The sequence below is a fragment of the Dendrobates tinctorius genome, unplaced genomic scaffold (genome assembly GCF_039654945.1).
Source record: "Dendrobates tinctorius isolate UK_male_01 unplaced genomic scaffold, ASM3965494v1 ptg000342l, whole genome shotgun sequence".
Taxonomy (NCBI): Eukaryota; Metazoa; Chordata; class Amphibia; order Anura; family Dendrobatidae; genus Dendrobates; species Dendrobates tinctorius.
Window position 1 is genome coordinate 3990229 of NW_027362008.1, and position 23934 is coordinate 4014162.

At 37.9% G+C, this 23934-nt stretch overlaps 2 protein-coding genes across 2 annotated transcripts; both read left to right on the forward strand.

Annotated features, from left to right (window-relative positions):
* The first annotated feature begins 634 nt into the window (after positions 1–634).
* On the forward strand, positions 635–6638 carry LOC141074897 (serine/threonine-protein kinase SBK1-like). The gene is made up of 3 exons (XM_073562206.1): positions 635–702; positions 877–1075; positions 6078–6638. Exons 1-3 carry the CDS (start codon positions 635–637, stop codon positions 6636–6638), a joined length of 828 nt encoding a protein of 275 aa, XP_073418307.1.
* Positions 6639–21143: 14505 nt separating this feature from the next.
* LOC141074898 (serine/threonine-protein kinase SBK1-like) lies at positions 21144–22793 on the forward strand. Its single transcript, XM_073562207.1, has 3 exons — positions 21144–21318; positions 21621–21823; positions 22233–22793. The coding sequence occupies exons 1-3, from the start codon at positions 21144–21146 to the stop codon at positions 22791–22793; spliced, it is 939 nt and encodes a 312-aa protein (XP_073418308.1).
* Positions 22794–23934: the final 1141 nt, after the last annotated feature.

Here is a 23934-nt window from a genome sequence, read left to right on the forward strand (position 1 = left end):
CACTTGGATATAAACTGTTTCCTCCTCTCAGTGACATCTACTTCACTCCAGGTATTATTTGTGGTCAGAACTGGCCTCTGAGGAGCATCAAGCTGTAGACTTGTTGGTGTACAGGAGGAGTTCAGCACTGACTATCATCTCTTTCAGTTGCAGTAGACCTCTTCAATCTCCATCTACAAAGGTGAATATATGATAAGTATAGCACAGCATATAGTAGATGGTATTACTGCAGATCCCTGGGGAATTATGCAATGCTGGAACATTATTACAGTGACTGGACACTATTATACAATTGTGCATTTCTAGTCGCAGTTTACACGAGGTGATTACAGTATGTTATTATGGGTCTCAAAGATGTTTCATGCTTTATTCAATACCATATCTCATTTCATTTTATTCAGGATGGCCACCAACATCAAGGAAGCAAGCAAGAACACGGCAAAACACCTTCTTCATCTGATATCAGAAACATCCAAGAACCTGAAGATGATGGAAGTGACTGACCACTTTGAACTTTTGCTAGAACTTGGGACTGTATCTTTTGGAAATGTACACATGGGAAAACACAAACATTCAGGTGAGATGATGATGGATGATGACTATGAAGATGACTGAGCCATCAGGGTGGTTTTAGATGAATGTGAAAGATGAAATTGAAATCTGCTTGTACCCTGACAAACTGTACTTGTTAACAATCATTAAGTATGACCCTAGTTGTATCCTATCTACAACGCGTCATTAGTATTCTGCACCACTACCCTCTAGTCTTATGAATGCTCCTGTGTAAAGTGATTGATCAGGTTATTTATATGATTTTAAAAGTGTTATGGAATATGATGATGATGAATATTAACAATTATAATGTTTATTCAACAGGACAGACATGGCAATTAAAATGATGGCAAAGAAGAAGACTCCAGAAGACAACTTCTTTCTGGAATATTGCATTTCGCAAACCCTCAGCATCCATCGGAACATCATATTTACTCACGACATCTTCCATACCAGTAGGGATTTTGTGTTTGTTCAGGAAGTGGCACCGGCCGGAAATCTCCAGTCCATCCTTTTACCTAAAGTAAGATCTTAAGCTGTTCTCCACTTTTACATACAGTGCCTACAAGTAGTATTCAACCCCCTGCAGATTTAGCAGGTTTACACATTCGGAATTAACTTGGCATTGTGACATTTGGACTGTAGATCAGCCTGGAAGTGTGAAATGCACTGCAGCAAAAAAGAATGTTATTTCTTTGTTTAATTTTTTTTTTAAATTGTGAAAAGTTTATTCAGAGGGTCATTTATTATTCAACCCCTCAAACCAGCAGAATTCTGTTTGGTTCCCCTAAAGTATTAAGAAGTATTTCAGGCACAAAGAACAATGAGCTTCACATGTTTGGATTAATTATCTCTTTTTCCAGCCTTTTCTGACTATTTAAGACCCTCCCCAAACTTGTGAACAGCACTCATACATGGTCAACATGGGAAAGACAAAGGAGCATTCCAAGGCCATCAGAGACAAGATCGTGGAGGGTCACAAGGCTGGCAAGGGGTACAAAACCCTTTCCAAGGAGTTGGGTCTACCTGTCTCCACTGTTGGGAGCATCATCCGGAAGTGGAAGGCTTATGGGAAGGGAAGCAAAAGACCAGAAAAAGCCATACACCTGACAAATGCTATTGAGAACTCTGCTAATAGAAGTGGAAAGGAAGAACAAAGACGAAAGAATCTAATTAATAAAAATATTGGAGAAAGAGAAACCAATCACAAACTAAAATGTTTCTATACTAATGCACAAAGCATGGGCAACAAACAAGGAGAATTGGAACTACTAACACAGGAAAAGAAATATGATGTCATTGGAATCACTGAAACTTGGTGGGACGATACACATGATTGGAATACAAGACTAGAAGGATACAACTTATTTGCAAGAAACAGACTTGATAAACGAGGAGGGGGTGTTGCATTGTATGTTAGAAACGCATATATCTGCACAGAGATTGAAGCTTCAGAGACTGGGAGTTCTGTGGAAACTGTTTGGGTAAGAATACAAGGACAGAACAATGGAAAGGACACCATTGTAGGCATTTACTACAGGCCGCCTGTGCAAGCTGAAGATATGGATGAACTCTTTATGCATCAAATGGCCAAGTTCTCCAAAAAATATGACATAGTTGTCATGGGAGATTTCAACTATCCAGACATTTGTTGGGAATCTCTCTCAGGCAAAACTAACAGGTCAAGGAAATTCTTATCCTCTCTTGCTGACAACTTTATCTTCCAAAAGGTAGGGGAGAAAACAAGGGGAACTGCTACCTTGGATCTAATCCTTATAAACAGGGAGGAAATGGTTGAGGAGGTAAAAGTGGCTGGAACCCTAGGAGGTAGCGACCATGCTATTTTAGAATTTTGGATAACTAGAGGCGGAAGACCTGTGAAGACTCAGACGTCAAGGTTAGATTTCAGAAAGGCAGATTTTAAGGGATTCAGAAAGATAATTGGAGGAATCCAATGGCTGGATATCCTTAAAGACAAAAATGTCCAGGAAGGATGGGAAATCTTGAAAAATGAAATTCTCAAAGCACAGTTGTTAACAATTCCGAAAAGAGGGAAGAATAGGAAGCATTTAAGGAAACCAGGATGGGTGAACACAGAACTTAAGCACATGCTAAAAAGGAAGAAAAAAATGTTTATAAAATGGAAAGAGGGAGGCATATCTAAAGAAGAATATAATGCTGTCTGCAGAATCTGCAGGGCACAAATCAGATTAGCTAAAGCTGAAAATGAATTGAGGCTTGCAAGAGATGTCAAAAGCAATAATAAAGGATTTTGGGGATATGTCAAAAGTAAAAGAAAAGTCAAAGATGCTATAGGATTTTTACAGGATGAAAATGATGAAATGGTAAGACAGGATGTTGAGAAGGCTGAACTTTTAAATTCCTATTTTGCATCTGTTTTCTCTCAGAAAGGAAATGTAACACCAACTGTTATTCACTGTCCTATTAAGGGAATAGAAGAATCCAGGATATCTATAAACAGAAAGATAGTGAGGAAACACTTAGCTAACCTAAATGAATTCAAGTCTCCAGGTCCAGATGAATTACACCCCAGAGTACTGAAGGAGATAGCAGAAGAAATTTCTGAACCACTCTCCATAATCTTTGAAAATTCTTGGAGAACAGGAGAAGTGCCAGAAGACTGGAGAAGAGCAAATGTTGTTCCTATCTTCAAAAAGGGGAAGAAGGTGGACCCAGGCAACTATAGGCCGGTGAGTCTGACTTCTATACCAGGAAAGATCTTTGAACAAATTATTAAACAACATGTAAGTCAATACCTGGATAAGAATGAAGTGATCAAACAGAGTCAGCATGGGTTTGTAACTAATAAGTCATGTCAGACTAACTTAATTTCCTTCTATGACGGTATCACTGATTGGGTGGATCAAGGAAATGCTGTAGATATAGTATATCTTGACTTCAGCAAAGCATTTGACAAAGTCTCTCATACAATCCTTATTGAAAAAATGACTAAGTATGGAATGGACAAGGCAACTGTTAGGTGGATTCATAACTGGCTTAGTGATCGGACCCAAAGAGTGGTCGTAAATGGCTGCACATCCAGTTGGAAGAATGTCTCAAGTGGGGTACCACAGGGCTCTGTCCTGGGCCCTGTATTGTTCAACATCTTTATCAACGATTTAGATGAAGGAATTGAGGGTAAACTGATTAAATTTGCTGATGACACAAAGCTAGGAGGGATAGCTAATACTAGAGAAGAGAGAGAGAGGATTCAAAAAGATTTAAATAAACTGGAGAAGTGGGCAGTAACTAACAGAATGGTTTTTAACAGGGAGAAATGCAAAGTACTACATCTGGGCAATAAAAATGAAAAAAGCATATATAGAATGGGAGGAATAGGGCTAAGTGACAGCACATGTGAAAAAGACTTGGGTATACTAATAGATCACAGACTGAATATGAGTCAACAGTGTGATGCAGCAGCAAAAAAGGCAAATGCAGTTCTAGGATGTATTAACAGAAGCATACAGTCTAGATCACGTGAAGTCATTATTTCCCTCTACTCCTCTTTGGTCAGACCTCATCTGGAATATTGTGTCCAGTTTTGGGCACCACATTTTAAAAAAGACATCAACAAACTGGAGCAAGTTCAGAAAAGAGCAACCAGAATGGTGACCGGTCTGCAAACCCTGTCTTATGAGGAAAGGTTGCAGGATTTGGGAATGTTTAGTTTGCAAAAGAGAAGACTGAGAGGAGACTTAATTGCTGTCTACAAATATCTAAAGGGCTGTCACATTGTAGAAGGCTCAACTTTATTCTCATTTGCACAAGGAAAGACTAGAAGCAATGGGATGAAACTGAATGGGAGGAGACACAGATTAGATATTAGAAAAAACTTTTTGACAGTTAGAGTGATCAATGAGTGGAACAGGCTGCCACGAGAAGTGGTGAGTTCTCCTTCAATGGAAGTCTTCAAACAGAGGCTGGACAGACATCTGACTGGGATGATTTAGCGAATCCTGCTTTGAGCAGGGGGTTGGACCAGATGGCCCAGGAGGTCCCTTCCAACTCTACGATTCTATGATTCTATGATTCTATGATTCTATGAACTACTGTTAGCCTTCCACGGCCTGGACAGCCTTTGAAAGTTTCCTCCCGTGCCGAGGCCAGGCTTGTCCGAAGAGTCAAGGCTAACCCAAGGACAACAAGGAAGGAGCTCCGGGAAGATCTCATGGCAGTGGGGACATTGGTTTCAGTCAATACCATAAGTAACGTACTCCACCGCAATGGTCTCCGTTCCAGACGAGCCCGTAAGGTACCTTTACTTTCAAAGCGTCATGTCAAGGCTCATCTACAGTTTGCTCATGATCACTTGGAGGACTCTGAGACAGACTGGTTCAAGGTTCTCTGGTCTGATGAGACCAAGATCGAGATCTTTGATGCCAACCACACACGTGACGTTTGGAGACTGGATGGCACTGCATACGACCCCAAGAATACCATCCCTACAGTCAAGCATGATGGTGGCAGCATCATGCTGTGGGGCTGTTTCTCAGCCAAGGGGCCTGGCCATCTGGTCCGCATCCATGGGAAGATGGATAGCACGGCCTACCTGGAGATTTTGGCCAAGAACCTCCGCTCCTCCATCAAGGATCTTAAGATGGGTCGTCATTTCATCTTCCAACAAGACAACGACTCAAAGCACACAGCCAAGAAAACCAAGGCCTGGTTCAAGAGGGAAAAAATCAAGGTGTTGGAGTGGCCTAGTCAGTCTCCTGACCTTAACCCAATTGAAAACTTGTGGAAGGAGCTCAAGATTAAAGTCCACATGAGACACCCAAAGAACCTAGATAACTTGGAGAAGATCTGCATGGAGGAGTGGGCCAAGATAACTCCAGAGACCTGTGCCGGCCTGATCAGGTCTTATAAAAGACGATTATTAGCTGTAATTGCAAACAAGGGTTATTCCACAAAATATTAAACCTAGGGGTTGAATAATAATTGACCCACACTTGTATGTTTAAAATTTATTAAAATTTAACTGAGCAACATAACTTTTTGGTTTGTAAGATTTATGCATCTGTTAATAAATCCTGCTCTTGTGTGAAGTTTGAAGGCTCTAACTTATTTGCATCTTATCAAACCTGCTAAATCTGCAGGGGGTTGAATACTACTTGTAGGCACTGTATTCTAAGCATTATTCATACTGCTGAAGAAAAAAATTAGTGGTCTTTATTGTAGATCTGACATCTAACATTACCCTATTTCCTCAGATTTAATAAACTCATATTTCTGTAAGTAGCAGGATGGGACCCCATAATTAGGCCGGATTAGGTTGTATGAGTATGTGTGAGCTAGTAAAATCCTCTATGTGAGAGATATTTAATTTTTAGTGGAAATCTCACATTATAGAGGATATCTGATTAAGAGCAGAGTAGAACTGATGTCTGCAGGAATTATATCTACTAGTAGAAGATATCTATAAGTCTTCTGTTCTTTTATATCAGATATGTTTTCCCTTCTGCTGTTCAGCTGTGTAATCTTCTGTGTTGTCTTTTTCTTAGGTCGGCATGCAGGAGGACATGTTGAAGCGTTGTGTTCCTCAGATCGCCAGTGCTCTGGACTTTATGCATAACAGAGGAATGGTTCATCGGGATATCAAGCCAAATAATATTCTTCTGATGGATGCAGAATGTCACTGGATAAAGCTGGCAGACTTTGGACTCACCAGGCTCCAGGGCACATTTGTTCCTTTTGTGCCCTGGTATAAACCCTACACTGCTCCAGAGCTCTGCTGCCTTAGACCAGGAGAACAGTTGTTGCTACATCCTAGTCTTGATGTCTGGGCTTTTGGTGTAGTCATTTATTATGCTCTTTCTGGACTCTTTCCTTGGCATGGGGCAAAACGCGGTGATCGAGATTATATAGAGTTTGCCTGGTGGCAGGTTGGAAGAGAATTGTCAAAAGCTCCAAAAAAGTACAAGAAAATTTTAGTGGAGGCCAGAGTAATGTTCTGGGAACTGCTTCAAATAAATGCCTCTAAGAGAGGCTCGGCCATTGACATTCTAAAATTTATGCACTTGCCATGGAAAGCCGAGGAATGTTCAGAGACCGAAGCAACCTGATATGTTGAATCTATGACAAACTGCAATATGATATTTGTTTTTTTAATCAATAATGTCTACAAAGCAGACTGTGAACTATTGTAAATAGCTCAATAAATGAATAAAACAGACTTGAATCTTACTAAAGTTTGTCTCGAGTAAAACAGAAAAAAATATAGAAGTTACGGGTATACGAACATGGGACACTCCCAAAACATTTTTTAAGTCAGATTTTTTTCATAAAAGTAACAAAACATAAAAAATGATATAGAAAAGGAATTGTCATGGTATTGCTATTCACATTCTACATATTTTACATTGACATGCTTTAGCACTACAGAGTGCAACTTTTTTGTTTATTGAAAATGAAGGTATCTGCACCTAGTCGGCTCCTGTTCACTTTAGCTTGGAAGTGCCAGTCTTTTTGTCACTAAAAAAATAATACTGGTACTTTATTCCCAAATTCGATAAATATGCTGAGCCTCCATCTTGCTATTTGGACTGGATATTATGCCCATTGGTTGAGAAAACTCCCTTGGTTATACAGGACACAAGATTTTTTACAAATACAGGATGATTTTGATTGACAAGAATTATTGCAGCTGGTGACAATCCTTGTGCTTTTGCTTTGCACACAATTCCTTTCAATTTGCAGGACCCTGGTATAACCAGGCAGCTGATACAGCAATGGATTCACCAGTTGCCGTGACTTGTAAATATATTTTTTGGAGAAAGATACTTAATTTGAACAATCCATTTCTGTTACATATCAAATTATTCTTACAATTTAAAGACAATATTCTTATAGTAAGAAGAGATGTGTCTTTTCCTTTTTGGAAAGCATGCAGTAAAAAATAAAATCATTATGAGTCAACACAAATTCTAATAATTTGAAAACAAAACTCTTGAGTGACTGAATATGATTGCCCTTTGTGCTCAAAAATATTTTACTGCCTGAGTTCCCAATTCATAACAGATTCTGGTATAAAATATCTCAATGTAAAGTCTCACTATCATTCTTGTGGGTGGCCAGGACTTCCAGCATTACCAGACCTCTGACTTCACTGTGCCTTTGTGGGGAAAAAACTTGGCACTCATAGTAAAATCAGAGGATTTTATATTTGAATTTATTTAACATTGTCGGAGAAGAGATTTCTATTTCTACTTGGGTAGTTTCTGTCTTATGGGTACCTATGCAATGAAGCATAATGAGAGAGACAGACTGCTCGCTGTGTTTCCAAATCGTCTCTAAGGTTTATTGACAGTGTGAACTTTTATAGAACAAGATCAAAAAGAAATGAAGAATACATAAGAATTGGCAAAATAGAAAGGGAGGTTACACAATCGTTGACATAAAAAGATAGGTTATACAATGAGTTGTCAACCACATCCTCGGACACAAGATAAAATTAAATGAAAAATGACAGGAATACAGGGGTGCTTTCCAAAAGTCAATGTGCTCTAAGTTAATAGTCATGAGTTCATATTCAAAAGATATTTTTCTAAAAAGATGTTAGAACATTTCACCTCAAAAGGGAAGAGAATGCATGTCCTTCAGATTTTCTGGGAATTGTAGGAACTGACCATTAGCCATAGGACTGTGACCACATAGACAGATGATAACTGGATGTCACGACTAGTGACGAGTTCGCTGCCGAGCCAACACCTCCACGTCGACGACCACGACGATGTGGGGTGAGCGTCCCAAGTGGGGATGGAATGTGGACCCACTGGACCACAGGGGGGACCCAGGCCTACCCAGACTAGGGAAGAGTAGCGACCGGGGTCTGTGGCAGCTGAGCATGTGGACGAGGAGGCAGAATGACATGACACCGCACACTTCAGGTATAGACATAAAGTTTACTTGAACAAGACATGGTACATAAACGAAACAGTTATGCAAAGCTCCCGGTTCCGCACATCAGGGAAGGGTACATGTCTCAGGATAACAGAAGAAAGGCAGGAGGTCATTACGGGTTGAGCAGTCCAGGGTTGTCTGGCATGGGTATACTAGGGCGGCCTCTTCCTCAGTCCTCAGGGGTAGCAAAGGGTCACCAGGAGAATATCAGACACCGACCACAAACAGACTTCAGAAAATGGCAGGCATTGTCTGACATTTCAATCACATCCATACACGCAGTACTTCTGTATTCTCCCGCTACCCGTATTTTATCAAAAAAGCTCTAATGCCAATGGACAAAAACATAAATCTTATCTATTTATAGAAACTCTTGGTTGGTTCACTATATCCTCTAATTAGTGTCCTATCTGAGTACCCGGTTGCATACAAAAAAATTGAGCAATTATATTCACATATTGTCTTCACGTGATTTTCCCACTTCATTACAAACTCCCACCCGGTTCCTTCCATTAGGTTTTTCCAAGGAGCAACTAACCAGAGAGTTTTATCTTAATCGCTGCTTTGAGCAACAAAAAGGCTGTTTATACACTGAGCACACATCATTTAGTCTCCATACATCAACAGGGCTGCTTTACAGTAGTACGAAATGAATATGTTGAAGTGTATTTTCCTGGGCCCAACCAGTATGTGGGTACCAAGGTGTAATGGGGTGCATAGGACTATGCAGCAGGGCAGACATTGCTGTCACTCTGTAAACAAAAGAGTAGGCGAGAACCGTATGAATATGGTGAAGTGTATTTTTTTCCTGGGCCCATCCAGTATGTGGGTTCCAAGTGTTTAATGGGGTGCATATGACTATGGTATGAATCTCGGAAAAAAATATTTAAAGCTGTGAACTAGGAGTCAGGAATGCTTCCAGGGGCGATCCCCATGAATTCCCCATTTCATTTGAGCAGTGTTTAAATCATTTTCAGATGTTTCTAGACCTTAAAATGACCCCCTTGGGGGATCACAGCAAAAATGCTCGGGTTTCCCATAGACTTATATTGGGCTCGTTGTTCTGTCCGATTACCCAAGTATTACAATTTGCTCGACCCGAACAACGAGTGCCCAAGCATTTTAGTGCTCGCTCATCACTAATCCCAGTACTTAAAAAGCGATACTCAATTCATGGAGAATAACTTCTCTGAAATTCAAATTAATTGGGAAAATCCAAACGGTTAAGCGATTTTGAATTTTGCTGATCTGACCCATGTTATAAAACAATCTTATCATATATTGTGCACGATGAATGCCGCATGAAGGGAAAAGTGAAAAACTGCTAAACTTGCTATTCTTGTTCATCTTACCTCACTAAAAAATTGAATTAAAAAAATCATGTATCCCAACGCTGTACCAAAACAACTAGTTTTGTACCCAAAAACATGTCCTCATGCAGATCTGCATTCAGAAAAATAAAAAGCAATGACTCTCAATATGACAGCTATAAAAAACATATTGTGATTTTCTTGGGTATGAACATAATCATGTCAGCACACAGAATAAAGTGAACAAGTCAATTATACTGCTTACGTTTGAAAATCCACCAGGCTTCCCTATTTTGTAATGTAACCTCCGTATCACCCCCTCTGATGGGTGTGTGTATTTTTTCAATTGCATACACCAGAAGTGTTTTCAGGTCATCTTTATGACATTCAATAAAATGTTTTGACACCTGAGATGTGTTCCTTTCCATGTTAATATTCTCTGTGTCATAGATGTGTTCCCCAATTCTTTTCTTCAGCTTGCGTTTTGTGCTTCCAACATGTTTTAGATGGCAGAAGGTGCACTCCATAATATATACCAAGGTTTTAGTGCTACAATTGATAAAGGTTTTAGTAGCAAAATTCTTGCTTTCACTAGAATCTCCAAAGCTAGAGCTCTCTTTAGTGTATTTACAGGACTTAACGCCACACTTATAAAAACCCTTGGTTTTCTGCCAATTTGTGGATTGAATTTGAGACATATTCAAAAAACTTGGCAAAAGGCTCTGACCTAAAGATGGTGCTCTCCTAGAGTCTATTCTAAATCCTTTCCCTATAATACTATCTATATCTGGATCCTCTTTTAATACAGATAAATTATTTTGAATAATTCGTTCAATAGAGGCAAACTGGTTACTACACTGCGAGACCAATGTTACAGGAGTGACTGAATGTTCATGTGTGTTACACTTAGGTTTGAATCGCGGTTTTTGAGCCACAATGTTTTCAGCTTTGCTTAAACTCCATTGGGTATAACCCCTTTGGGTCAATCACTGCTTAATGTTAGAAACTTCCTGTTGATAATCTGTATTTGTGCTACAATTGCATTTAGCTCTTGTCATCTCCCCAACAGGTATACTTTTAATTGTATGTTTAGGATGATGGCTTTTTCCATGGAGTATAGCATTGCCTGCTGTGTTCTTTCTAAATTTTTGTGTTACTACAGGTTTACCTGAAATTCCTTGTAAAATCAAATAAAAAAAATCAATGCATGAAATTTTATGGCGGACCACAAATTTTAAATTCAAGGGATTGCAATTAATATAAAAATTAAAATCCTGTATGGCAGATACATCAGAATTCCAGATGATAATGATATCATCTATGTATCTGCCTTACCAATAGACACAATCTTTAAATGGATTATTTACAGTATAAATATACAGCTCTTCCCACCAGCTCATTACCAAGTGAAATTAGCAAGTGAAGTTGTCAAGCGATCCACTATATGACCAAGATGAAAATCTTTCTTTGCAATTGCGGCTTGTTCCCAGTCAACTTACGTGTATCGTTATATTTTACTTTTGGTTATGTGTGTTTTTCCATGCGTTATTCATCCTGTTTTGAATGTGAATGTTTTTTCTTTGTCATCTAGGAATATTTAACACCATCCACTATATGATTAAGATATAAAGTATTTTTCGCAATTGCGGCTTGTTCCTCGCTAGTTTATGTGGATTATTATGCAGGAGCATATTGCTATCTGTGTTTTTTATGCGATGTAGATCTGGTTTTGAATTAAATTGTTTTCATTTTTGCTTTCACCTAGGTACTTTTACCCTCCTCCGCTGAAATTGTGTTTTTAGATCTGTGTCTCTTACTATTACTCTATGACACTCAGTGTATGATAGAGAGAAATGTATTTTTCTTCTTTCTATGATTGTTATTGAATCATAGAATCATAGAATCATAGAATCATAGAATCGTAGAGTTGGAAGGGACCTCCTGGGCCATCTGGTCCAACCCCCTCCTCAAAGCAGGATTCGCTAAATCATCCCAGTCAGATGTCTGTCCAGCCTCTGTTTGAAGACTTCCATTGAAGGAGAACTCACCACTTCTCGTGGCAGCCTGTTCCACTCATTGATCACTCTAACTGTCAAAAAGTTTTTTCTAATATCTAATCTGTGTCTCTTCCCATTCAGTTTCATCCCATTGCTTCTAGTCTTTCCTTGTGCAAATGAGAATAAAGTTGATCCTTCTACAATGTGACAGCCCTTTAGATATTTGTAGACAGCTATTAAGTCTCCTCTCAGTCTTCTCTTTTGCAAACTAAACATTCCCAAATCCTGCAACCTTTCCTCATAAGACAGGGATTGCAGACCGGTCACCATTCTGGTCGCTCTTTTCTGAACTTGCTCCAGTTTGTTGATGTCTTTTTTAAAATGTGGTGCCCAAAACTGGACACAATATTCCAGATGAGGTCTGACCAAAGAGGAGTAGAGGGAAATAATGACTTCACGTGATCTAGACTGTATGCTTCTGTTAATACATCCTAGAATTGCATTTGCCTTTTTTGCTGCTGCATCACACTGTTGACTCATTTTCAGTCTGTGATCTATTAGTATACCCAAGTCTTTTTCACATGTGCTGTCACTTAGCCCTATTCCTCCCATTCTATATATGCTTTTTTCATTTTTATTGCCCAGATGTAGTACTTTGCATTTCTCCCTGTTAAAAACCATTCTGTTAGTTGCTGCCCACTTCTCCAGTTTATTTAAATCTTTTTGAATCCTCTCTCTCTCTTCTCTAGTATTAGCTATCCCTCCTAGCTTTGTGTCATCAGCAAATTTAATCAGTTTACCCTCAATTCCTTCATCTAAATCGTTGATAAAGATGTTGAACAATACAGGGCCCAGGACAGAGCCCTGTGGTACCCCACATGAGACATTCTTCCAACTGGATGTGCAGCCATTTACGACCACTCTTTGGGTCCGATCACTAAGCCAGTTATGAATCCACCTAACAGTTGCCTTGTCCATTCCATACTTAGTCATTTTTTCAATAAGGATTGTATGAGAGACTTTGTCAAATGCTTTGCTGAAGTCAAGATATACTATATCTACAGCATTTCCTTGATCCACCCAATCTGTGATACCGTCATAGAAGGAAATTAAGTTAGTCTGACATGACTTATTAGTTAGAAACCCATGCTGACTCTGTTTAATCACTTCATTCTTATCCAGGTATTGACATACAAGTTGTTTAATAATTTGTTCAAAGATCTTTCCTGGTATAGAAGTCAGACTCACCGGCCTATAGTTGCCTGGGTCCACCTTCTTCCCCTTTTTGAAGATAGGAACAACATTTGCTCTTCTCCAGTCTTCTGGCACTTCTCCTGTTCTCCAAGAATTTTCAAAGATTATGGAGAGGGGTTCAAAAATTTCTTCTGCTATCTCCTTCAGTACTCTGGGGTGTAATTCATCTGGACCTGGAGACTTGAATTCATTTAGGTTAGCTAACTGTTTCCTCACTATCTTTCTGTTTATAGATATCCTGGATTCTTCTATTCCCTTAATAGGACAGTGAATAACAGTTGATGTTGCATTTCCTTTCTGAGAGAAAGCAGATGCAAAATAGGAATTTAAAAGTTCAGCCTTCTCAACATCCTGTCTTACCATTTCATCATTTTCATCCTGTAAAAAAACTATAGCATCTTTGACTTTTCTTTTACTTTTGACATATCCCCAAAATCCTTTATTATTGCTTTTGACATCTCTTGCAAGCCTCAGTTCATTTTCAGCTTTAGCTAATCTGATTTGTGCCCTGCAGGTTCTGCAGACAGCATTATATTCTTCTTTAGATATGCCTCCCTCTTTCCATTTTATAAACATTTTTTTCTTCCTTTTAGCATGTGCTTAAGTTCTGTGTTCATCCATCCTGGTTTCCTTAAATGCTTCCTATTCTTCCCTCTTTTCGGAATTGTTAACAACTGTGCTTTGAGAATTTCATTTTTCAAGATTTCCCATCCTTCCTGGACATTTTTGTCTTTAAGGATATCCAGCCATTGGATCCCTCCAATTCTCTTTCTGAATCCCTTAAAATCTGCCTTTCTGAAATCTAACCTTGACGTCTGAGTCTTCACAGGTCTTCCACCTCTAGTAATCCAAAATTCTAAAATAGCATGGTCGCTACCTCCTAGGGTCCCAGCCACTTTTACCTCCTCAACCATTTCCTCCCTGTTTATAAGGATTAGATCCAAGGTAGCAGTTCCCCTTGTTTTCTCCCTTACCTTTTGGAAGATAAAGTTGTCAGCAAGAGAGGATAAGAATTTCCTTGACCTGTTAGTTTTGCCTGAGAGAGATTCCCAACAAATGTCTGGATAGTTGAAATCTCCCATGACAACTATGTCATATTTTTTGGAGAACTTGGCCATCTGATGCATAAAGAGTTCATCTATATCTTTGGCTTGCACAGGCGGCCTGTAGTAAATGCCTACAATGGTGTCCTTTCCATTGTTCTGTCCTTGTATTCTTACGCAAACAGTTTCCACAGAACTCCCAGTCTCTGAAGCTTCAATCTCTGTGCAGATATACGCGTTTCGAACATACAATGCGACACCCCCTCCTCGTTTATCAAGTCTGTTTCTTGCAAATAAGTTGTATCCTTCTAGTCTTGTATTCCAATCATGTGTATTGTCCCACCAAGTTTCAGTGATTCCAATTACATCATATTTCTGTTCCTGTGTTAGTAGTTCCAATTCTCCTTGTTTGTTGCCCATGCTTTGTGCATTAGTATAGAAACATTTTAGTTTGTGATTGGTTTCTCTTTCTCCAATATTTTTATTAATTAGATTCTTTCGTCTTTGTTCTTCCTTTCCACTTCTAATAGAAGAGTTCTCAATAGCATTTGTCAGGTGTATGGCTTTTTCTGGTCTTTTGCTTCCCTTCCCATGTTGTTCTTGAGAAATTGAGAATAATATAATAGAAAAAATGTCTTTGTAAGGCTGTGTGCCCACATTGCGCTTTTTCAGAGTTTCCGTGGTGATTTTAAACAAGTGATTCTGCCGCTGAAATGCTTAAGAAAATCATTCCATGTTATCATAATTGATTCCGCACATGTTGTGCTAATGGTGCGTATTTTACCGCTGCGGAATTGCTTAGCGGTAAAAAACACAGCATGTTCATTAATTTTGTGGAATCGCATGCGATTATGCATACATACACTTGTATTGCAAAAGCGCATAGGAAATCGCATGTTAAAACATATGACAAATGCATCAAAATTGCTAAAATCTTCAAAACTGCATGCGTTTTTCCAGCTAAGGGTGTGCGTTTCTCCTCAGGAATATTCTACTTCAAAACTGCAATGTGGGCACATAGCCTGAAAGTGGCTTTTCTATCCTCTAGTCTGAGTAGATGGCTGTAATTTTTCATTCTGACGTTTGATCCATCATATGATTTTCACTCTGTTCCAGAGTGAAATTGTATTTTCCTCTTTGGTTGTTTTGTAAAAACTCAACATCAATTTTTACAATTATGGTTCTTTCATTTGCTCCCTTATATAAATGTATATTTCTCTACTTCTGTACTGTGGCTGCTAAGAAGAATTTACAATATACTGCGTTTGTTCTGCGCAATTGAAATACATTCTCGCCTTTATGCCATGTGGAAATCACATTCCTGATTTTAGCCATGTATGTCTTCACTTGTAATTCATTTACGTTAATTAGATATGTTAATTGTCTTTCACTAGTGTTCAGCATATTAGTGCTTTCTCGAACAATGCCTGTTATCATGACTAAGGGTGCTGGGACACCTGAAACGCGTTGATAACACAATCTTATGTACCATTCATGCTGATATTTTATCTATTCACATCTGAGTGAATAAAGAATTTGTGTTTTCACTTCTGGATCATGGCTTTTTTGTTACATTAGCCATACCTTTCTTTTCTGGGCAATATAGATGTAAAAGTGTTTTTTAAGTATCAGTTATATTTGTCAATACACTTTTTAAGTGGAACTTATTAGCATGATTTTATAAGCACTTTTTTGCAAGAGAAATAAAGAAAACAGTAATTTTAACATTTATTTGTAGTTTAAAGTTTGTGTTATCTGATTTGCTGAAAAAATAAAGCAGTAACTGCATTCAGTAGGTCAGTACTAATATGGTGCTGGTAAATTTGTATAATCTTAATTGTTTTTTATGTTTTGTACAATATACACTTTAAAAAAAACCCATTTTTATACTGTTTTACAATTTTTTGTTAGTGGCGTGGTATGAAGATTTATTTTTGCCTGAAAATCTGTAGCTTTTGTTGTTAACAGTTTGTTGTACATGCAACTTTTTGATCACTTTTACATTATTTAGGAGGCAAAATGAAAGAAAAACACGTAAATTCTGAATTTGTTTTAATATTTTTTTAAACCCCAGTCACTGTTGGGTATAACTGTCATGGTATCTTTATTTGGTGGACGATATCATCACCATATTCTCATAAACTTCACTTATTTATTTTTCGGTTTATTGTAGGTGACGCTGATTGAGGCTTTGTTTTTGGTTATATATGCCTTTCTAGTTATTATTTATCTCATTGTTTTGCTGGGAAGCAGAAACAAACAGCTATGAATTGGAAATAGTTGTTATTTTTATGGAGTTCGTCCAGCAGTATAATTGACATGATTACTTTATTCTGTGTGCTGATATGATTATGTTCATATCTAAGAAAATCACAATACATTTTTTATAGCTGTCACATTGTGAGTCAATGCTTTGTATTTTTCTGACTGCAGATCTGTATGAGGACATGTTTTTGGGTAACAAACTAGTTATTTTGGTATAGCATCGGGATACATGATTTTTTAATTCAGTTTTTTAGTGAGGTAAGATGAACAAGAATAGCAAGTTTAGCAGTTTCTCACTTTTCCCCTCATACGGCATTGATCATGCACAATAAATGATAAGATTGTTTTATAACATGGGTCAGATCAGCAAAATTCAAAATCGCTTAACTGTTTGGATTTTCCCAATCAATTTGATTTTCATAGAATCATAGAATCATAGAATCATAGAATCGTAGAGTTGGAAGGGACCTCCTGGGCCATCTGGTCCAACCCCCTGCTCAAAGCAGGATTCGCTAAATCATCCCTGTTAGATGTCTGTCCAGCCTTTGAAGACTTCCATTGAAGGAGAACTCACCACTTCTCGTGGCAGCCTGTTCCACTCATTGATCACTCTAACTGTCAAAAAGTTTTTTCTAATATCTAATCTGTGTCTCCTCCCATTCAGCTTCATCCCATTGCTTCTAGTCTTTCCTTGTGCAAATGAGAATAAAGGTGATCCTTCTACAATGTGACAGCCCTTTAGATATTTGAAGACAGCTATTAAGTCTCCTCTCAGTCTTCTCTTTTGCAAACTAAACATTCCCAAATCCTGCAACCTTTCCTCATAAGACAGGGTTTGCAGACCGGTCACCATTCTGGTCGCTCTTTTCTGAACTTGCTCCAGTTTGTTGATGTCTTTTTTAAAATGTGGTGCCCAAAATTGGACACAATATTCCAGATGAGGTCTGACCAAAGAGGAGTAGAGGGAAATAATTACTTCACGTGATCTAGACTGTATGCTTCTGTTAATACATCCTAGAATTGCATTTGCCTTTTTTGCTGCTGCATCACACTGTTGACTCATATTCAGTCTGTGATCTATTAGTATACCCAAGTCTTTTTCACATGTGCTGTCACTTAGCCCTATTCCTCCCATTCTATATATGCTTTTTTCATTTTTATTGCCCAGATGTAGTACTTTGCATTTCTCCCTGTTAAAAACCATTCTGTTAGTTGCTGCCCACTTCTCCAGTTTATTTAAATCTTTTTGAATCCTCTCTCTCTCTTCTCTAGTATTAGCTATCCCTCCTAGCTTTGTGTCATCAGCAAATTTAATCAGTTTACCCTCAATTCCTTCATCTAAATCGTTGATAAAGATGTTGAACAATACAGGGCCCAGGACAGAGCCCTGTGGTACCCCACTTGAGACATTCTTCCAACTGGATGTGCAGCCATTTACGACCACTCTTTGGGTCCGATCACTAAGCCAGTTATGAATCCACCTAACAGTTGCCTTGTCCATTCCATACTTAGTCATTTTTTCAATAAGGATTGTATGAGAGACTTTGTCAAATGCTTTGCTGAAGTCAAGATATACTATATCTACAGCATTTCCTTGATCCACCCAATCAGTGATACCGTCATAGAAGGAAATTAAATTAGTCTGACATGACTTATTATTTACAAACCCATGCTGACTCTGTTTAATCACTTCATTCTTATCCAAGTATTGACATACATGTTGTTTAATAATTTGTTCAAAGATCTTTCCTGGTATAGAAGTCAGACTCACCGGCCTATAGTTGCCTGGGTCCACCTTCTTCCCCTTTTTGAAGATAGGAACAACATTTGCTCTTCTCCAGTCTTCTGGCACTTCTCCTGTTCTCCAAGAATTTTCAAAGATTATGGAGAGGGGTTCAAAAATTTCTTCTGCTATCTCCTTCAGTACTCTGGGGTGTAATTCATCTGGACCTGGAGACTTGAATTCATTTAGGTTAGCTAAGTGTTTCCTCACTATCTTTCTGTTTATAGATATCCTGGATTCTTCTATTCCCTTAATAGGACAGTGAATAACAGTTGATGTTACATTTCCTTTCTGAGAGAAAACAGATGCAAAATAGGAATTTAAAAGTTCAGCCTTCTCAACATCCTGTCTTACCATTTCATCATTTTCATCCTGTAAAAATCCTATAGCATCTTTGACTTTTCTTTTACTTTTGACATATCCCCAAAATCCTTTATTATTGCTTTTGACATCTCTTGCAAGTCTCAATTCATTTTCAGCTTTAGCTAATCTGATTTGTGCCCTGCAGGTTCTGCAGACAGCATTATATTCTTCTTTAGATATGCCTCCCTCTTTCCATTTTATAAACATTTTTTTCTTCCTTTTTAGCATGTGCTTAAGTTCTGTGTTCATCCATCCTGGTTTCCTTAAATGCTTCCTATTCTTCCCTCTTTTCGGAATTGTTAACAACTGTGCTTTGAGAATTTCATTTTTCAAGATTTCCCATCCTTCCTGGACATTTTTGTCTTTAAGGATATCCAGCCATTGGATCCCTCCAATTCTCTTTCTGAATCCCTTAAAATCTGCCTTTCTGAAATCTAACGTTGACGTCTGAGTCTTCACAGGTCTTCCGCCTCTAGTTATCCAAAATTCTAAAATAGCATGGTCGCTACCTCCTAGGGTCCCAGCCACTTTTACCTCCTCAACCATTTCCTCCCTGTTTATAAGGATTTTCAGAGAAGTTATTCTCCATGAATTGAGTATCGCTGATTATGTACTGGAATCTCTCCATGCTGATATTTTATCGTCTTTTCAAATCTGAGTGAACAAAGAATTTGTTTTTTCACTTCATCGTTAAGCTAGGTCATCTCTTTTTTGGATTTTTTTATTCCAAGACATGGCAGTTCTGTGCTCAGAGCTTCATGATCTATTAACGCTGTGAGATGGATTGTTTTATATGTCTAATGTAGCGCAACAAGTATAAAAATGTTCTATAGTGAAGGTCAAAACTGGCTCCAGTATGTAACAATAAAAATGAAATAATGTGAAAACTTTTTTCACTATCTCATAAAGCTAAATTTATAAACCTTTCCAAAAATAAAATGAGATTGGCGTACAAAATCAGCTCATCAAATAAGGAAATTCTCCCATTACACTAAAAATAAATTTGCAGAAACTGGTACATGACCTGTACCCATAGCGGTGCCATTTACTTGGTGGAAAGGGATGAAATTAAAAATAAAATCATTTGAGTCAACTAAACATCCAATAATATTTTAAAACAAACCTGTTTTGTGACTAAAAACAGATCTGCTCATCTCTCATCAGTACATGGGTGGTAGAGGTTAGCAGTGAAACAATAGAAATTTATTTAGATGCATTTACATTGTTACATGATATGAATACAGTTATGTTAGATGTCTTGTGACTACAGGTAAATGTTCTTTACCCAATTTAATAAAAAAATCTACTTACATCCAAATCTTCATTTCACTTGACCAAATAGTGAGATGTTGATGTAATTATCCTTTACAGAAACCTCTTGATTATGTCTTCTGCTGACATACTCACACTTTTTAAAGAAATGTTTTTATGCAATATTGGCTCGTTCACCCGTCTTAATCTAAAGTCACTGGATGCTTCTATAATTAAATGTAAATAAAAAAAAAGAAGGGGTTACCAGATATGAAGATGCTATGCTACTGTGAAGGTAACGTGGCAAATGCATTTCCAGTAGATGTAAAAACAGTAAATTTCTGAAGATCATAAAAAAATAGACATCAATCAGCTATAAAAAGCTAACACATGTATTACATTCTTCAATATGTTGTACACTTGGACGGGATGGCCATGGGGGTGGCATTCACGCCAAATAAGTATCAACACAATATCTCAGTGCAATTTTGCACATCTTTAATATTGTATAAAATATAGAAAGCCACTTCTACTAGATGTCTAATAGCATGTAAATGAAGACTGTTATAGCTCCCATTTACATGAATTACACACGTATATACAAGATGTATGAAGCATGGAACACCTTACTATATTAATAAATAATACAATTGAGCAATTTGAAGCAAACACTGCACTCAGCAGCTATTAATCAGGTAATCATAGCAGTGGCCCTAACAATTTCAATACCATGGTCATTGCATATTTTAGAAATTTTGTCTCTTGACTTCATGAAACTATCATGAAATAATACAATGAATAACATTTCTCTCTTTAGTTTACCTAATTATCAGCACAATGGTGAATAGTATCACAGGGCACCACAGGAAATTTCTATCCCTTTGTGTTGTCCCAAACCAGCATTCTCCCTGGAGAGATTTATAAATGTCAGTTTATATGTAAATGGAGACAGTAAGTCTTGGCCAATGACAATATCCCACTAATTAACAACCCCCTGCTCTTCCCAGATATAAACTGTTTCCTCCTCTCAGTGACATCTACTTCACTCCAGGTATTATTTGTGGTCAGAACTGGCCTCTGAGGAGCATCAAGTTGTAGACTTGTTGGTGTACAGGAGGAGTTCAGCACCGACTATCATCTCTTTCAGTAGCAGTAGACATCTTCAATCTCCATCTACAAAGGTGAATATATGATAAGTATAGCACAGCATATAGTAGATGGTATTACTGCAGATCCCTGGGGAATTATGCAATGCTGGAACATTATTACAGTGACTGCACACTATTATACAATTGTGCATTTCTAGTCGCAGTTTACACGAGGTGATTACAGTATGTTATTATGGGTCTCAAAGATGTTTCATGCTTTATTCAATGCCATATCTCATTTCATTTTATTCAGAATGGCCACCAACATCAAGGAAGCAAGCAAGAACACGGCAAAACACCTTCTTCATCTGATATCAGAAACTTCCAAGAACCTGAAGATGATGGAAGTGACTGACCACTTTGAACTTTTGCTAGAACTTGGGACTGGATCTTTTGGAAATGTACACATGGGAAAACACAAACATTCAGGTGAGATGATGATGATGGATGATGACTATGAAGATGACTGAGCCATCAGGGTGGTTTTAGATGAATGTGAAAGATGAAATTGAAATCTGCTTGTACCCTGACAAACTGTACTTGTTAACAATCATTAAGTATGACCCTAGTTGTATCCTATCTACAACGTGTCATTAGTATTCTGCACCACTACCCTCTAGTCTTATGAATGCTCCTGTGTAAAGTGATTGATCAGGTTGTTTATATGGTTTTAAAAGTGTTATGGAATATGATGAGGATGAACATTAACAATTATAATGTTTATTCAACAGGACAGACCGTGGCAATTAAAATGATGGCAAAGAAGAAGACTCCAGAAGACAACTTCTTTCTGGAATATTGCATTTCACAAACCCTCAGCATTCATCGGAACATCATATTTACTCACGACATCTTCTTCCATACCAGTAGGGATTTTGTGTTTGTTCAGGAAGTGGCACCGGCCGGAAATCTCCAGTCCATCCTTGTACCTAAAGTAAGATCTTAAGCTGTTCTCCACTTTTACATATTCAAGCATTATTCATACTGCTGAAGAAAAAAAATAGTGGTCTTTATTGTAGATCTGACATCTAACATTACCCTATTTCCTCAGATTTAATAAACTCATATTTCTGTAAGTAGCAGTATGGGACCCCCATAATTAGGCAGGTTTAGGTTGTATGAGTATGTGTGAGCTAGTAAAATCCTCTATGTGAGAGATATTTAATTTTTAGTGGAAATCTCACATTATAGAGGATATCTGATTAATAGCAGAGTAGAACTGATGTCTGCAGGAATTATATCTACTAGTAGAAGATATCTATAAGTCTTCTGTTCTTTTATATCAGATATGTTTTCCCTTCTGCTGTTCAGCTGTGTAATCTTCTGTGTTGTCTTTTTCTTAGGTCGGCATGCAGGAGGACATGTTGAAGCGTTGTGTTCCTCAGATCGCCAGTGCTCTGGACTTTATGCATAACAGAGGAATGGTTCATCGGGATATCAAGCCGAATAATATTCTTCTGATGGATGCAGAATGTCACTGGATAAAGCTGGCAGACTTTGGACTCACCAGGCTCCAGGGCACATTTGTTCCTTTTGTGCCCTGGTATAAACCCTACACTGCTCCAGAGCTCTGCTGCCTTAGACCAGGAGAACAGTTGTTGCTACATCCTAGTCTTGATGTCTGGGCTTTTGGTGTAGTAATTTATTATGCTCTTTCTGGACTCTTTCCTTGGCATGGGGCAAAACGCGGTGATCGAGATTATAAAGAGTTTGCCTGGTGGCAGGTTGGAAGGGATCTGTCAAAAGCTCCAAAAAAGTGGAAGAAAATTTCAGTGGAGGCCAGAGTAATGTTCTGGGAACTGCTTCAAATAAATGCCTCTAAGAGAGGCTCGGCCATTGACATTCTAAAATTTATGCACTTGCCATGGAAAGCCGAGGAATGTTCAGAGACCGAAGCAACCTGATATGTTGAATCTATGACAAACTGCAATATGATATTTGTTTTTTTAATCAATAATGTCTACAAAGCAGACTGTGAACTATTGTAAATAGCTCAATAAATGAATAAAACAGACTTGAATCTTACTAAAGTTTGTCTCGAGAAAAACAGAAAAAAATATAGAAGTTACGGGTATACGAACATGGGACACTCCCAAAACATTTTTTAAGTCAGTTTTTTTCATAAAAGTAACAAAACATAAAAAGTGATATAGAAAAGGAATTGTCATGGTATTGCTATTCACATTCTACATATTTCACATTGACATGCTTTAGCACTACAGAGTGCATCTTTTTTGTTTATTGAAAATGAAGGTAACTGCAGCTAGTTGGCTCCTGTTCACATTAGCTTGGAAGTGCCAGTCTTTTTGTCACTAAAAAAATAATACTGGTACTTTATTCCCAAATTTGATAAATATGCTGAGCCTCCATCTTGCTATTTGCACTGGATATTATGCCCATTGGTTAAGAAAACTCCCTTGGTTATACAGGACTCAAGATTTTTTACAAATACAGGATGATTTTGATTGACAAGAATTATTGCAGCTGGTGACAATCCTTGTGCTTTTGCTTTGCACACAATTCCTTTCAATTTGCAGGACCCTGGTATAACCAGGCAGCTGATACAGCAATGGATTCACCAGTTGCCGTGACTTGTATACTGTATATATTTTTTGGAGAAAGATACTTAATTTGAACAATCCATTTCTATTACATATCAAATTATTCTTACAATTTAAAGACAATATTCTTATAGTAAGAAGAGATGTGTCTTTTACTTTTTGGAAAGCATGCAGTAAAAAATAAAATCATTATGAGTCAGCACAAATTCTAATAATTTGAAAACAAAACTCTTGAGTGACTGAATATGATTGCCCTTTGTGCTCAAAAATATTTTACTGCCTGAGTTCCCAATTCATAACAGATTCTGGTATAAAATGTCTCAATGTAAAGTCTCACTATCATTCTTGTGGGTGGCCAGGACTTCCAGCATCACCAGACCTCTGACTTCACTGTGCCTTTGTTGGGAAAAAACTTGGCACTCATAGTAAAATCAGAGGATTTTATATTTGAATTTATTTAACATTGTCGGAGAAGAGATTTCTA

Excerpts from the sequence above, each read along its gene's own strand:
- LOC141074897 (XM_073562206.1), top strand. The coding sequence starts at position 635 with ATGAATGTGAAAGATGAAATTGAAATCTGCTTGTACCCTGACAAACTG. Across the intron at positions 703-876 it reads TACTTGTTAACAATCATTAA|GACAGACATGGCAATTAAAA; the intron begins GTATGACCCTAG and ends TTTATTCAACAG. Across the intron at positions 1,076-6,077 it reads AGTCCATCCTTTTACCTAAA|GTCGGCATGCAGGAGGACAT; the intron begins GTAAGATCTTAA and ends TCTTTTTCTTAG.
- LOC141074898 (XM_073562207.1), top strand. The coding sequence starts at position 21,144 with ATGGCCACCAACATCAAGGAAGCAAGCAAGAACACGGCAAAACACCTT. Across the intron at positions 21,319-21,620 it reads GGGAAAACACAAACATTCAG|GACAGACCGTGGCAATTAAA; the intron begins GTGAGATGATGA and ends TTTATTCAACAG. Across the intron at positions 21,824-22,232 it reads AGTCCATCCTTGTACCTAAA|GTCGGCATGCAGGAGGACAT; the intron begins GTAAGATCTTAA and ends TCTTTTTCTTAG.